Source organism: Neospora caninum, chromosome VIII (genome assembly GCF_000208865.1).
Source record: "Neospora caninum Liverpool complete genome, chromosome VIII".
Classification (NCBI taxonomy): Eukaryota; Apicomplexa; class Conoidasida; order Eucoccidiorida; family Sarcocystidae; genus Neospora; species Neospora caninum.
The window spans coordinates 6,217,037-6,230,756 of NC_018395.1; the positions used below are offsets into that span (position 1 = coordinate 6,217,037).

A 13,720-nucleotide genomic window follows, 5' to 3' on the forward strand; every position below is an offset into this window, starting at 1 on the left:
CTGTGGAAGCGGCACACACCTCCGTCCCGGCGATCACGGTGTAAATGGCATGTGTCGGGCTCAGTAATAGATACAGTTGCGGGAAGGCGTTGTCTGTCTGAAAGCGTCTTTGCTGCGGGAAAGAACATACTCGTCGTCTGGTGCGCGTTGAAAACACGTTTGATGAAGTCGGACACTGCGACAGGAGTGTGCAGCAGAAGATCCAGGAATCGGTCGAGATCCCGAGTTCTACATCATGCTACGCACGCTCCTGTCAAATCAACAACCTATAGAAACATCGTGGGAGCCCTTGCTTCCACATTCAGATCTTGGACGAAAAGCAGCAACCAACAACTTATTGAAAAGGGGCCCAGCTCATCCTCAGAAAAGCACTCTCCGGCAGATCGGAACTGGAAACCATCAACTCGCGATAAACAACTGCGGCTACCAGCGAGGTGGCAAGCGCAATCTCACACATGTAAAACCAGTTGGGTATTTGCAAGCGCAGCCAGAAGATCCGAGGCTGGGCATTCAAACAAAAACAGATGACAAGAGACATTTGGGGCGGAAGAGTGAATAAATTTGACGAAAGTCTGCCTGTCGCCACAAAGGGGGCTTCCATTTTTCTGTACGTTCTGCGCGCAAGCGGTTCCTTAGGGTGGTGTGGAGATCCGGGAAACGGCATCAACAACGTATTAAGCAAACTCCTGGGCCGTACTCAACGCACAGCAGCAGGCATCCCAATTTTACCGCACGTCTTCATCAGACTTACTCCTCAGAGGAAGGACTGAAGGACCGTCACCTCACTTGCTACTTTGGGGGCGCGGGCGTGCTCCTGCGAGCAGCCAAAACAATTGTTGTGGTGAAGTACGCATGACAAACCCTGCTTCTAGTCAGTGGAGCCCTCTTCTGCCTTCTGTAGGATGCTTTTTCAGGTGCTTTCTAGTTGGCGTGCATCTGCTGAGGTGGAACCACTTAACGACACTCTACCCTTCTTCGTTAGCAGCCAAGAGCTAAGATCAAAGCTGCCATCGATACGCAGTCCCATTTCAAGGAGAGGAAACGAAAGCACAGACATCTTTGCCAGTATGTTTCGTTCCACGGCATCTGCCGGATACGCTACGTAACGAAACAGAACTAGATATATCCTACGTTTTACCCCTTGAATACCTAAAGAACTGGTCCCGTCTGAAGGAATAACTCACATATGACCTGTCGAAGTATAGCGCGAGCATGCGAATGGACTTCAGGTTGTGGAGAGACGTTTACAAACCATAAATGCTGTCTATAATTCTCAACGGCAGTTCCCTGCGTGTGTGTGTCTGTGACTAGTCTTTTCTGGTGTACATTTTCTTTTTTCCATTGCTGTTGACATCGGTGTCTCCCTGCAATGCTTCTCTTTTCCCTTCAAAGGGCCTTTACCACATCACTGTCGCCGTTAGGCAGTAAGCTACTGGGAGCGAATAACGGTTGCCGGTGAGAGAAATCCAGTTTTTCCGTGGCTTCACTGCGTCTCAGCGACCGATTGAGCGTGTTGTTCAGGACTGACTGAAACGTAAAGCTTCCTCTGATGCTGAGATAAGACGATAGAAATCCCTGTGTGAGTTCTTGCCTGATTCTGCACACGGTAACCAAAGTGTCGGAGTCTCCTAGTCAAGCCTTAAAGCCGTCTCGATCAAAACATGTGAAAGTGGGAGCAACAAAAGGCAGAACACACTGGAGGTTTGAGTCGAATAAAAAACACAAGCTTCCTCGCGAAAGCCAGGAACCCACAAAAACGGATAGGCCGACTAAACTTGAAAAGTTGTTAACCGGCCTGCATGACTGACTCCTTACATACAGTCGGAGTGTATGTATCACCCAATCAACTCCCCCCGAGTTTTGGAACATCGCAACATCGCGTTGCTGAGTTTTCGAAGATCGTTCGAGACTTGCGGAAAAAGACAACCAATTTGACAAGCAAAACGAAAACAAAACAGACAACGCGGAGGGACGCTCCGAGTTCAGTGCCTTACAGCGTGCGGCCCCCCTGAGCAGGAGGTGGAATTGCAGACACGCGAAAAGCGAACACAGAGTAACGACGGAAGACAGCGGTGAAAAACAGATAAATCTCGATTCGTAGCAAGAGAGAGATTCACACTCGCGGAATGAATTTCATACTAACGTGCTGAAAGCTTCAACCTCTTCCGCGTGCAGACGCAAAGCGCTCTTTCGATGGCGGGTCATTTTTTCATCTCTGCTTCACATGCATCCGTATACACAAAGCTACGCATGTGCGCATTCACCTATACCCCTAAAACATGAACAAGACTTTCTATGTCAACCGAAGAACTCGAACGCAAACCCGCATCCTTCAGGCTTCAGAGTAAAAATAACGTGGCTTTCAAAACCATGCCTGCCACGTTGGTTTCATCATTGCAAGGAACTCCTTCTTGGTCGCAATGCTCAGCAGAATCATCACGTGGTGGTTCACCGGCGGGTCCTCCTAAAAAACAAAACGACAAGCGTGTGACGAAGAAATGAATACACATAGACTAAAACCGGAGCAGACCGAGACGATCACGAATACATCCGTGCGTACAACTTACGGCTCCTCTGAGTGTACGCGTGCATACCAGTATATAGCTAACTGCCAATCCGCCGACCTATACATATATATGTATATGCATTGGTATCTCTCTACACCTATAGCTACATCTGCGTATGGCGAAGACGAGCCCTCGCGACTCTTTTCTTGCTGTTTTCGGCGTGTACGCTGCTTACCCTGTCTCCTCCCTCGCCAGGTGCCAAGGCGCCTGTCGCCTTCTCGGCGGCAGCAGCTGGGGCGCTCTCGATGCGCTCAATGGCCTCCAGAATCTTTCTGGTATTTGCCTCAGAAATATCTTTGAGCGCGCGGGTCGGCAGGCTTTGATGAACACGCGAAGTTTTGCCGCCTTTTCCCGGATTGGCTGTGCTTTGTTGCAGTCTTCGCTGGAAATGAAAGGCCGTTATGTCGTCTCGAATAAAGAGACAGAGGGCGCTTGACAGGTGATCTTTGTAGCAGCGGAGACACCGAATGAAGGAGAAGATGACACTCGGCAAGACGCCTAGACGCCCGAACGGGCCGATTAAACTCTCGATGTTCCTGGTGAGGCGGAAGGGAACGCGCTCGACAAAGTCAAGCGATAGGGTCGTTCCGTTATAGCAGGGTTTCAGTTCGAGCTGAGACACAACGCCGGTCTCGAGCGATAGGCGGATCTTGCTAGGGTTGATATCTACCATCGACAAAATGTAGTTCAACAAGCCGAAGAGGCCGACGCTCTGCGTGAAGCGCTTTCTGAAGATGAAGAGCTCGTCGTTGTTGGGGAGGAGATTGGTGACAAAGAGACGAAGGACGTCGGAGGACACGAGCTCGCACAAATCGTCAAACGTTTCCTGCGACGCCTGAATCTGGCATGCACGGTAGACGTCATTGTACCACGCTGTCACACGCTCGTCCTCTTGCTCCTCCTTCTCCTCCGCCTTCTGTTCATTCGCTCCCTGTTTCTCCTCACGGCCCTTCGACTTGACCTCGCCGTCTTCAGTCTGTGCCACTGCCTCGCTGCCGCCCTGCTCGGGCGTTTGCTCGCGTGCCGCCTCTTTTCCCCCTCCGTCGCTCGCGTCGAGTGTCTGTTTCTCGGGCGCTTCTTCGCTTCGCTCTTTTCCCTCTCTCGTCTCACTATCGCCTTCGTTCGGCGAGGAATTCGCTTCTTCCTTCGCGTCGGTCCTCTCCCCCTCGCGCTTCGGTTGGGCGGCGTCCCCCTCAGTCGCCTCCGCAAGGTAATGCTGCAAACCCTTCGGAATGCTCGAGACCCCGCGCCGCTTCAGTTCGTGCGCCTTTTCGAATAAAAGCCGATGGAGATGGAGCCGAATGAGCTGCCGATGCAGCAAGACAGGAAGATCAGGGTCGACGAGACATGCCTCGGATCCACTCGCCGAAACTTCCTGCAGGATCTCTTGAAGAGTCAGCAAGCTCGGAGGGTCTTCCATCAGGCGGCAACGCGGGTGAACGGGGATTTGCGCGTGGAGCGTGAAGGACAGACCACGGCTCCGGGTATCCTTGAACCTAAAAAAAAGAAAAACGAGGCACATAGAACCAAGCCGCGTCAATGCCTCGGACCAGGAATCCTCACACGGCGGCCATCTGGAGACGACGCCGGAAAGGAGACACGATGGCATCGAAAACGGAGACGGAAAAGCTGAACATCAGCGCACTAGTTACCAATGGGAAAAGATGAAAGGTAAGAAGCATGCAGCGGAGGAGGACGAAGGCACACCCACGTTCCTGTGACAAGCTAGAGGGGCGCGAGATTTACCGAGGAGCCTATGTTGGACGCAGAGCGACGCCAGCTTCGGAACAACACAAGGAACCGACTGCGAGAGTCCACCCACGGTCTGACGGGTATGCAGGCGTTCGCTCTGCAAACGGAGCCCGTATCTGTTGGTTTTCCCCATTCTATTTCATTTTCCCCCTCGCCTGCGTTCGAGGCCCCCCCTTTATCCCTCTTAGTGCGCATCGGTTCCCCTTTGGGTATTCGCTTTCCGTTCACGCCGTCCTGTCTTTCGTCTGGGGCGTGCGTACTTGTAAAGGAGTTGATTGATGAGAGACAAGAGCTGAAGAAGCCTTTGCTCGGTGCGTTGATGCTGTGTGCTGTACGGCTGGACCACGAAATAGTAGGTGCTGCCGTTGCTGCCGATGAATCCAAGCCTCTTGAGCGTGTAATGGGAGCGCGTGGAGGTTGACGCCTCGCTGGCAAAGCCCTCGATGTACACCGCCTGGGACGACGCTGCGTACGTCGAAGCAAAGGAATAGGACAGCAAAGACTGCGAGCCTCCATCTCTGTGTCCATCGGTTCTTCGTCCACTGTCTTCGTCGTCTCCCTGGAGCAGGGAAGCGGCCGCGCCACCGGCTCCGTTGCGCCCGGCCCTCGCACTGTCTCCAGAGCCCCCCTTCTCCGTGGTTGAGGTGAGCCGAGAAGAGACGGCTGACGGTTTCGCGGAATGCAGATTCGCCTGGTGAGGGCCTGCGCTTGTGCCTAGACTTCCAGTGTCGAATTCCGCACTCGACGGGTCGCTGATGGCTTTCCATAGTTGCCCGGGCACTTCGAGGCGGACGTTGACGCGGAGGAACAGGTCGCACAGAGAGTAGGAAATGTCCTCGAGCGGCAGCGACGACCCGCGCTGAAGCAACTGCGTGCGCCGGCCCAGCAGATCCTTCCACTTCTTCAGCTTCACAATCACATCCGACAAGTCAATGGGCGCTGACGAGTCGAAGGAGAAATCCTTTTCAAAATGCGGCCACAACGCCTCCATCAGGCGCCGCGCCGCTTCGTCGTTGCCGCTGTACCCCGGCGGAGATCGGCTGGTGCGACTGGACGTGTGGGCAGACCGCGTATCCGCTGCGGAAGGCCCCGAGGGTTGCCCGTACCTGCGAGGTGGAAAAAAAGAGAGCGAGACACCGGGATGCCGAGTCGCCTTGGGAAAACACACTCGTGGTTGCATGCACCTTTTCGCGGCTCCTCGTCCAGGAGAGACGCGAACAGCCGAAAACACCATGCGGACAAACAAACGCATACGTTCCGCCTGCACGTTTCTCCCGCTTCCCATCCGGTTTCGTTCTGCAAATGTTCAGACTTTTTAGGTTGCCCCGAAAGGCGATTGCCGCGAATGGAGAAAAGAGAGGTGCGCGTCCTCTTTCGCGAAGCGGAACCAGGACGAGACGAAAGGGAAAAATAGACGTTGCAGCCAACCGTGTTTTGACTTGCCTTGTTCACCCTGCCGGTACGTACTTGAAGACGCTTTTAGGCCACAGCCACCGGACGCTACTCCCAGCAACACCCGCACATAATGACGGTTGCCCTACCTCCACTTTTAAACAGACATAGCTACGCGCCCGTACGTTGACATGTATATACACTTGAATATGAGTATATCGACGTGTTGCCCGTCGTGGTGCACTCGAGCCCTGAAGTCTTTGATCATGCCCCTGGGGGTGCGGATCAGAGCTTGTGTCGACCGGGTTTCTCGTTTGCCTCATTCAAGTCTACAGAGCGTCTGGCTGCAGTGTTTCTGCCCGCGACGCGGCCACTGGGCGTCATCGCTTGTCGCTGAGAAAAGAAAAACACCTTTCTGAAGTACCGTGGCGCGACCGTTCGTAGCTGCCGACCGGGGCTGCAGAGCGCTTACCGGGCGCGGTATCTGGAGAGAATGTTGACCTTGAGGAAATGCGCAGCGACGGGAGGTAGCCTCGTGTGGGAGTGACTGATTTCCAGGCACTGTTGAAAGAGTGTCCGGACGGCGCAGAGAATCTCGTCCACGGAAGAAGGTTTCGCCTGCGTCACGAACTCTTCCGCCAGGTGCTCCAGCGCGACACACTGGGGCGTGAAGGAGGTGCGGAAGAGCGACATGAGACGAGAAAGATACATGAGCGGAGTGGAGAGGGTGGAGGAACCGGAAGACGAATGCTGGGCATGGTACTCTCGCCTTTCCATGTAGGCTGTGCGGATGTCGAAGTAGACGGCTTGGGGCAGCTGAAGCATCAGCAGGTAGAGGACTGCGTCCATTTCTGGCGCTTCCTGAGAACACACGAGGGGAAACGCTTCTCGGGAGGTTATACAAGATGAGCGCGGATCGCAGATGTAATAATCCGAGTTAAGCGATGACATCTATACTAACGAACCGGTGTTTCGGCTTCGCCTCAGTGTTTCTTTGCCGCGAGGTGGTCTTCAACTGCTAGACCGCTGCACGTTTCTCTGCGCTTCTCTATCTGTTTCTTCCGCCACGTTTCCGCCTCTTTCCTTCCCCCGAAGTCCGCCACGCAGGCGTTCCTCCCTTTTCGGAGAGTTCGATCGCGCGTGTTCTCTTCTCCAAAAGTGAGGAAGGCGTCGAAGGACTGCGCTCTGCCCCGACTGATTCCAGCTGGTGCCTTCGCGGTCTCAGCGGCTTCATTCTCGGTTCCTCACCGGCCGGTCGAGACCGCTGAGGAGCTGCGGAAGCCACGGGAGGAAGCACTGAATGGGGCAGGAGGGCGCGAGCTGTCGGAAGACCCGGGCGAGGGGTCTTTTCGGACCGACGTCGTACGAAAGGATCCAGAGAATGCGCGACAGATAGAGACGCCCCTTCGCCGGCCTGGAAGGACAAAACCTGGCACTGAAACAGAATGAGGGGACGTTCCCCGGGGCGTCCGTCCGCTGGCCCGTTTCGATTCCCTCCAAAGTTTACACAAGACAGCGTCCTGCAGATCTCCTCGCACCCGTCAAGGGGTACGCCATACATCCCCACAGACACGCGCCGTCAAGCTCAGTCGATCGAGAGGCGCGGCCCCCGGGGGCACAGCATCTGTCGTTCGTGTCTTTCGCTCCCGTCTCTGTCTTCCCTTGAGTCGGGCTGTGCTTCCGTGTTCGCGCTCGGCGCCCCAGAAATCGCCCCACGAAGGCTGCCTTACCGCAGCTGTAGGTTCATGAGGAACCCAATCATGGCAGAGAGGAGATACCGCACGAGCGCTTCCTCTTCCTCCGTCTTCTTCGTCTCGCTTGCCGGTGCGCTCGCGCCATCGCTGTCTTTCTCAGCCGACGTTGCTTGAGACGAATGAGAAGCCGCGAGCGCACTGAGCGCCGCCGGGCCGTTGTGGAGGAAGAACAGATTTTCGTTCATCTTCGCCCACGTGAGCCACGCCGCGCCGTAGAGAGGCTGGACCGCCAGTGTAGACCGGAGGAGGGAGTCGGCGCCTGAGAGCAGCTCTGCAGCGGGTCACAGAGCAAGGCACGACGGTTCCATCGGGGGGCAGTGGACTCGCAGGACCAGCAGGAAAGCGACATGTGGAAACGGGCGCCAGACGGAGAGGCAGCAGGAGACACGAAACAGAAGACGAATCCCCCGACACCCATTGGAAACGGCATTTTGAGAAGGCTCACACGCGAGTGGATCGAGACGGAGCAAACAACCGCGGAAACGGCCATACGCTTGAGGCACCGGGAGGGAAGGGTGAGAGTAGGGCGCGGAACGTCTCGCGCTTCACGAACTGGGCAAGCCGCCGTGGACCGAAGCTCGGAAACCTCAAGAAGACATGCGCGCCCGACAGACATGTCGGTCCTACCTTCGCGACTAACGCCTTGGAACGCCTGGGGCCGCTCCGAGCAGTAGAGGCGGAACATGAGGACCGCCTTGAGTCTCAGAAGCTGGAGTCTCTGAGCGTCGAGCTGCTGCTGGACATGCGGATCTGGGCAGAGCGCGACGGGCGAGGCAGCAGCGGAGGAAATGGAGGAGGGGCCGGGGACGTCAAAGTCGAATCCGTTGAGCATTTGAAGGCCGGTGACATACTGTGCGGGGTCACCCAGACAAAGCTTCGCTTTCTCCGTCTGAAAAGCACAGCAAAAACGGAAGCGTTCGCCAGTCAGTGGATGCCTTTGACCTGCTTTAAAACAGCGGTGCACCATCAAGAGGAGCAGCGTCTCTATGCATGCAGCGAAGCTGACGTCCCAAGCGGCATGGCAAAAACACGCTGACCCGCCGCGGCTGCTCAGCCTGCCGCGGCGGAATCCTTCAGGCGCGGCAGCGCACTCGAGAAAAAATGCCTGCGACAAAGCCGCCTTCAAGACTGGACTGCGGTGGCTTCGGATGCGACCGAGCGTGAGTGAAGAGAAGAGGAAACGTCCACAACAGCGCGAGACAAAGTCGGTCCAGCGCTGGAGTTCTACACGACCCCGAAGCGAAACTGGAAAGAGCACCGAAAATCGAGTGTCAGAAATCGCTGGGTGCCTCGGAAGCGATGAACCTTGCGGGCGAAGGAGCCGCTCCACGGGGATTCGATCTGCACGAATAGAGGCACGGGAGCAAGGCGTGGCGTTTCCTTTTGTCTCTCATTTGGCCCTCTGCGCACCATCGCAATGAAGGTTTCTGTCGCGTAGGCAGGGTTTTTCATCGCGGGTAGGTTGTCGAGCTTCATCAGCAGCGCAAGGGAGACCTCTCGTAGTCGGTTTTGCGACCGCGCAATCGAGACAAACTTGAGCATCGTCCACGGCATGTCTTGGACGTATGCCGGCCAGGAGGCCTTCTGCGAGGGAGTGAGGATCGGCGAGGAAGTCACGGTGGACTGGATGATGGAGAAAATAAAGTTGCGCCACACAAACAGATCGTTCCAGCTGTCGATCGAGTCCCAGGAATTCGGAAGACGCTCGCGCCAGCTGTTCAGAGTCGTGCGGGCGGCAGGGAAGTCGCCTGAGACAGCGCAGATAGGACGGCGCGAAAGCGGTCAGACTGCGGCCGAGAGGAGCCACGAAAAAACTCGGTGTCTCTTAACTGGAGTCATATGCAGTATCCTCGGCACGATCATCTCTCTGCTTATTCGACTTGACTGAAAGGGACAAGTATGAGGCAGAGCGTGCGCAGAGAGGCGAAAAGGAGGAACGGAACCGGAGAGATGAAAAACGCGAATGGGGCGCAGAGCCAAGTGAAGACGGGTTTGGAACCAGCGGGAGAGACACTTGGCCACGGGGCCGAAGTCGGCCACAGAGAAAGAGTCGGCGCAGAATTGGATCATAAAAGAGCACGACGATCAATCCGATTTTTAAAAGAAAAAACCAAAGGGAGCAGAGAGGCCCAGAGGTGAAGAGCAAAGCCGCCGACGGAATGGCAGCCGCGAGCGCCAGCCCCTCTCGTCCCGGAAGCGTGAGGAAAACGACATGTGGTCGGCATGAAATCACCACCAGCAGCCTTCCTTCGGGTCTCTCTCACCTCCCTTCTGGAGCCGCCGGCTGAGATGGACAACCAAGTGGTAACCCTCAAGAAGCTCGACGTAGAGCTGGAACTGGACAAGGAGCGCGATGTGCGCGTCGGTGATCTGTGAATTGAGTGTAAGGGAGAGCACACGCAGACGAAAAAAGGTCCGTTGCCCCTGTTCCGCTGTTTCGAATTCCTCTCTTTCCCTTCTTTCGAAACGCAGAACCACGTCTGCAACCGAGAGACGAAGAAAACCGCGGGAAGCCTGTGGTTCGGCCTTTCTCGTGCCCGCCAGCGGACAACCGACAAAACCTAAAGAACGGCATGTGCTCGGTGCGTCGAGTCGCGGGACGAAACACCGTACCACAGAAGGCAGCCTTCGCCAGGAGGAGAGAAGAAGCCGCTGGCCTTCACAGCATCGCAAGTCCATCTCGCGGAGCTTCTGAGTCTGCATCCAGGGGGCGGCTTCGCTGTCCTGCCGGCCTCGCGGGTAGACGACCTCGTGGAGAGCCTGATAGGCCTGTGAAAAACAAGAAAGAAAACACTACCCTTCTTCAGCGCTCTGTCCCCGCAGCGGCCTGGGCGTGATTGACGCCAGAGAGGCCTGAGGAAACATTTCGGTGCTTTGAACTGAACACACCAGAGCACGGAAATCCTTTGCAAGTCGCCCCTTTGTTCCGTCGTCAGCCCGAGTTGTACGAGGAAAGCAGCACATCGTGGAATATGATTTGCTGCGTGCATTGGCGCGTACCTGGCAAAGCTTGGTGTAGGGTGTATGAACACCGTACGAGTCTACCATGTGCTCGAGGAGGTCCCAGTTCTGCAGTTTCGACGCGCAGTCCAGTCCTAAATGCGACTCCGAGCCTAAGTTGCTGGCGTACTCGTTGAGCGAGTTCCACTGGTTCAGGTGCTTCGTTGTCGACAGCCAGCACACATTCCACCAGAAAACCTCTTCTTTCTGCTCTTCGTCTTCTAACTCGGTGCGCTGAAGAAAGAGACAAGGCAACCCGGAAACAAGAGACCGGAAGTCACCCGGTGCACGCGTGTCAATCAGCCATACAGGGCCGAGCGGGTCAGCTGGACGACGAGACAGTCAGGCTTCCACAGCGCCGGCCATGCGACCGGTTCCCCAACAAAACCCCCGAAAAGAGAAGAAGGAAAAACGGAGACGTTATGGGCGCTCTTGCGCCCAAGGTAATGAGGCTTCCGCTCTTCTATTCCTGGTCTTCGCATCTGGACGGGCCTCTTTTTCGTAAACGGCAAACCTCCGAAAAGGCGAAAAAACAACAGAAAAGAGAACGCGGAAGGCTGCGCCACTTACTGGGGACGCCACGGTCTTCATTGCTTCCACAATGCGATTCTTCGCCTGATTGTAGAAGCCGTGCTGGAGGAATGCGAGTGCCGCACTGCCCTCGGCGGTTGTTAAGCGGGAGGCGATCACGCCTGCTTCGTAGTCGGGCTCTTCCAGCTGCGCATACAGCTCGTGGAGATACTGCAGACAGCCACCGCGCGACGGCCAGGCGGCGACAAAGACATGGGACGGGACAGCGCGAGAGAGTGAGGGAGCGGCTCAACAGAGGAAGCAGAGAAAGCACGCAGGTGGGGAACAAACGAACACGGGCAGAGCAGAGCAGTGGCCACCATGAGTGAATCAAATAGCTACGGCGGATTCCGAGTGTTCAACGACTTGGCGACAGAGACGCGCGAGGTGGAAAAATAAGCAATCGAGAGCTGGACTCGAAACGCGACACTGCTGAGACACGCACAACATACGTAGAAAAATGCATACATGCGTGTACACAGATGTAGGGATCAAAACAATAAGAAATGGATACAGATACAAATAGATCTGCCAGCACGGCAAAACTTTCTGGTGTTGGAGACAAAACTCCTGGTGTTGGATAAGCCGTCAGGAGGCCTTACGACGGAAGCCTGGCGAGCAACGGCGCCACTTTGAAGTTGCCAGAGAGTGTCCTCGTCCATCTCCTCGTCTTCGACGTCGCTCTCGTCTTCTTCCTTCGCAGACTCCGGAGGCAGTGGGCTGCCTTGGGGCGCTCCGTCGCCTGGTCCTCTTCGCGCCTCTTCTTGCGGCTCGTGCTTGACCGCATTCGGCGGGCGACTGGAGCCACACACGACGACACGGAGAGAGGGTCCACGCCAGGAGGCGGAAACGGCGTGAGAAGCGTAAATGAAGACAAACCGTCGGAGGTTTCTGGCAAGAGCCAACACGCGCCCACTTCGACAAAACCAAGGCGAGGCAAAGCGCTGACAGAGACAGAACTCGCACAGGGTGTATGTGGCTCTCCAGTTGGACAGGAGGGACACGGGAGACCAAGTGAACTCGTCGGGCGTGTCGCGTCCCGGCGATCTCGCCGCCGATGTTTTGCATCCTATCCGGGCTTTTCCGAGTCCTCCTTTTTCCACTTACTTGGAATTCTCTCCGGTCTCCATGTCGACGTCGGCCTCGGTCGTGGCCTTTGCTTCTTCTCTGCTTTCTTGGGCCCTCTCGGCGCGAGGCTCTGCTCCACGCTCGGCCTTGTTCCCGGCGCTGTCTCCATCGCTAGGGCAGGTCGCGGCGTCAGCGATCGCGCCGGCTTCTTCCTTTTTCGGGCGAGGGACGATGCGCTCAGAGAAGGCGCAGAGGAAAGCGTTTTGAAGGAGAGGCAAGATCTCGTGGTAGCAGGCAAATGTCTTCGCCAAGTAAAAGAGCAAGTCGGTGGGGAAGACGGGGATCGGTGAGCATTTGAGGAAGGCAGAGAGAATCGGGTGGACGGTGGCTGCTCCGGCGTGGCCAGAGCCAGTCGGAAGCGAAGACGAGGAAGACGACGCCGACAGGAGATGGTACTGCTGGCGCCGGTGCGAAGGCGGAAGCGAAAAGAGGAAGGGAATGCGCAGGTGACACGGGTTGGAGAGGAAGAGCGTGAATGCTCGGGTGAGGAGTCGCCGGGACTCCGGGCCTCCTGCGCGCCACAGCACTTGGAAGAGAGACGCCCACACACTGGAACAAATGCGAGGGGCGAGGAACGCCAGGTCCAGGAGACAAGAGGAGGAGGAGGAAGACAGGGAGGGGGCAAAGAACGGGGAGACGGGTCGGGATGACGAGGCCGAAGAAGCGGGGAAGAGCAGCAGAGTCGACGCGGCAGACAAAAAGCGCGTGTGGAGGCGAAGCGCCGCATCGAAGTTCTCTTTCCACTCCACGAACGAGGAAGCCTGCGAGGAGAGGTCTAACACCAGCGTCGAAGCGTCGGCGGTGCCGGAGCTACCTCGCGCCTCTTCGCGCCTCTCGCCGCAAATACCAGACGGCCCCGCGGCGAACCCCAGGCCCTCTCTCTTCTCGCGCGCGTCCTGGTCCCTTGATCCTGTTCTTGCCTCCATTCCTGCCGCAGTCGCCTCTCCTGCGACAGCCTCTCCATTCTCTTCTCTGTCTGCTTCCTTCTCAGCTTCTTGCTCCTGCACACTTCGGGTGCGCGCCCCGGCGCTCTTGTCCGCACTCGGCAGAACGAACGGCAACGAGGGAACCGGGAAGTCCGTCGAGCACATAGAGGCATAAATCTGCGTCGCTGCCCGAATATAAGGCGAGAGCTGACGCCCGCGAGACGCGAGGAAGAGCGAGGCGCGATCCAGGGAAAAGACCGAGTACGAATTCCACTCCGCAGTTGCGTCCAGCCAGGAAGCAGACGATGACGAACCGAGCAGTGGGAGGGCAGGAAGAAGTGGCGGAAGACGGGCGCCTTCGGAATCGCCAAGGAGTTCCCGACGCTGCGATTGGAAGCCAAAGAGAAGAGGTAAAGAAGGACAACATGAGAGGGAGAAAGGGAGGAAACACGCCGAAGGCGGTAAGGAAGAAACGCACGTGAGAGAGCAGAAAGAAAACGCATGAGACAAGGCCCAAAAGCGAACGGATGCAGGACCATGTGCACCTAAGCAGACGACGACGCCACGGCCACATATATTGGAAGACCACGATCCACGCAAAAGCCCCACAGCCAAAGATCGTAGATGCCAC

At 56.5% G+C, this 13,720-nt stretch overlaps 1 protein-coding gene across 1 annotated transcript in view; it reads right to left on the reverse strand.

Moving 5' to 3' along the window:
- Positions 1-2,362: 2,362 nt before the first annotated feature.
- NCLIV_037840 (hypothetical protein) overlaps positions 2,363-13,720 on the reverse strand; it is a gene marked incomplete at both ends in the record, with an annotated part of 35,151 nt that continues 23,793 nt past the window's right edge. The window contains 14 exons of the mRNA XM_003883985.1: positions 2,363-2,464; positions 2,743-4,063; positions 4,580-5,425; positions 6,184-6,572; positions 6,960-7,125; positions 7,442-7,736; positions 8,093-8,354; positions 8,876-9,213; positions 9,730-9,835; positions 10,079-10,234; positions 10,466-10,699; positions 11,036-11,206; positions 11,638-11,833; positions 12,143-13,473. Coding sequence (XP_003884034.1) covers positions 2,363-2,464; positions 2,743-4,063; positions 4,580-5,425; positions 6,184-6,572; positions 6,960-7,125; positions 7,442-7,736; positions 8,093-8,354; positions 8,876-9,213; positions 9,730-9,835; positions 10,079-10,234; positions 10,466-10,699; positions 11,036-11,206; positions 11,638-11,833; positions 12,143-13,473 — 5,913 coding nt within the window. The remainder of the gene's footprint in view (positions 2,465-2,742; positions 4,064-4,579; positions 5,426-6,183; positions 6,573-6,959; positions 7,126-7,441; positions 7,737-8,092; positions 8,355-8,875; positions 9,214-9,729; positions 9,836-10,078; positions 10,235-10,465; positions 10,700-11,035; positions 11,207-11,637; positions 11,834-12,142; positions 13,474-13,720) is intronic.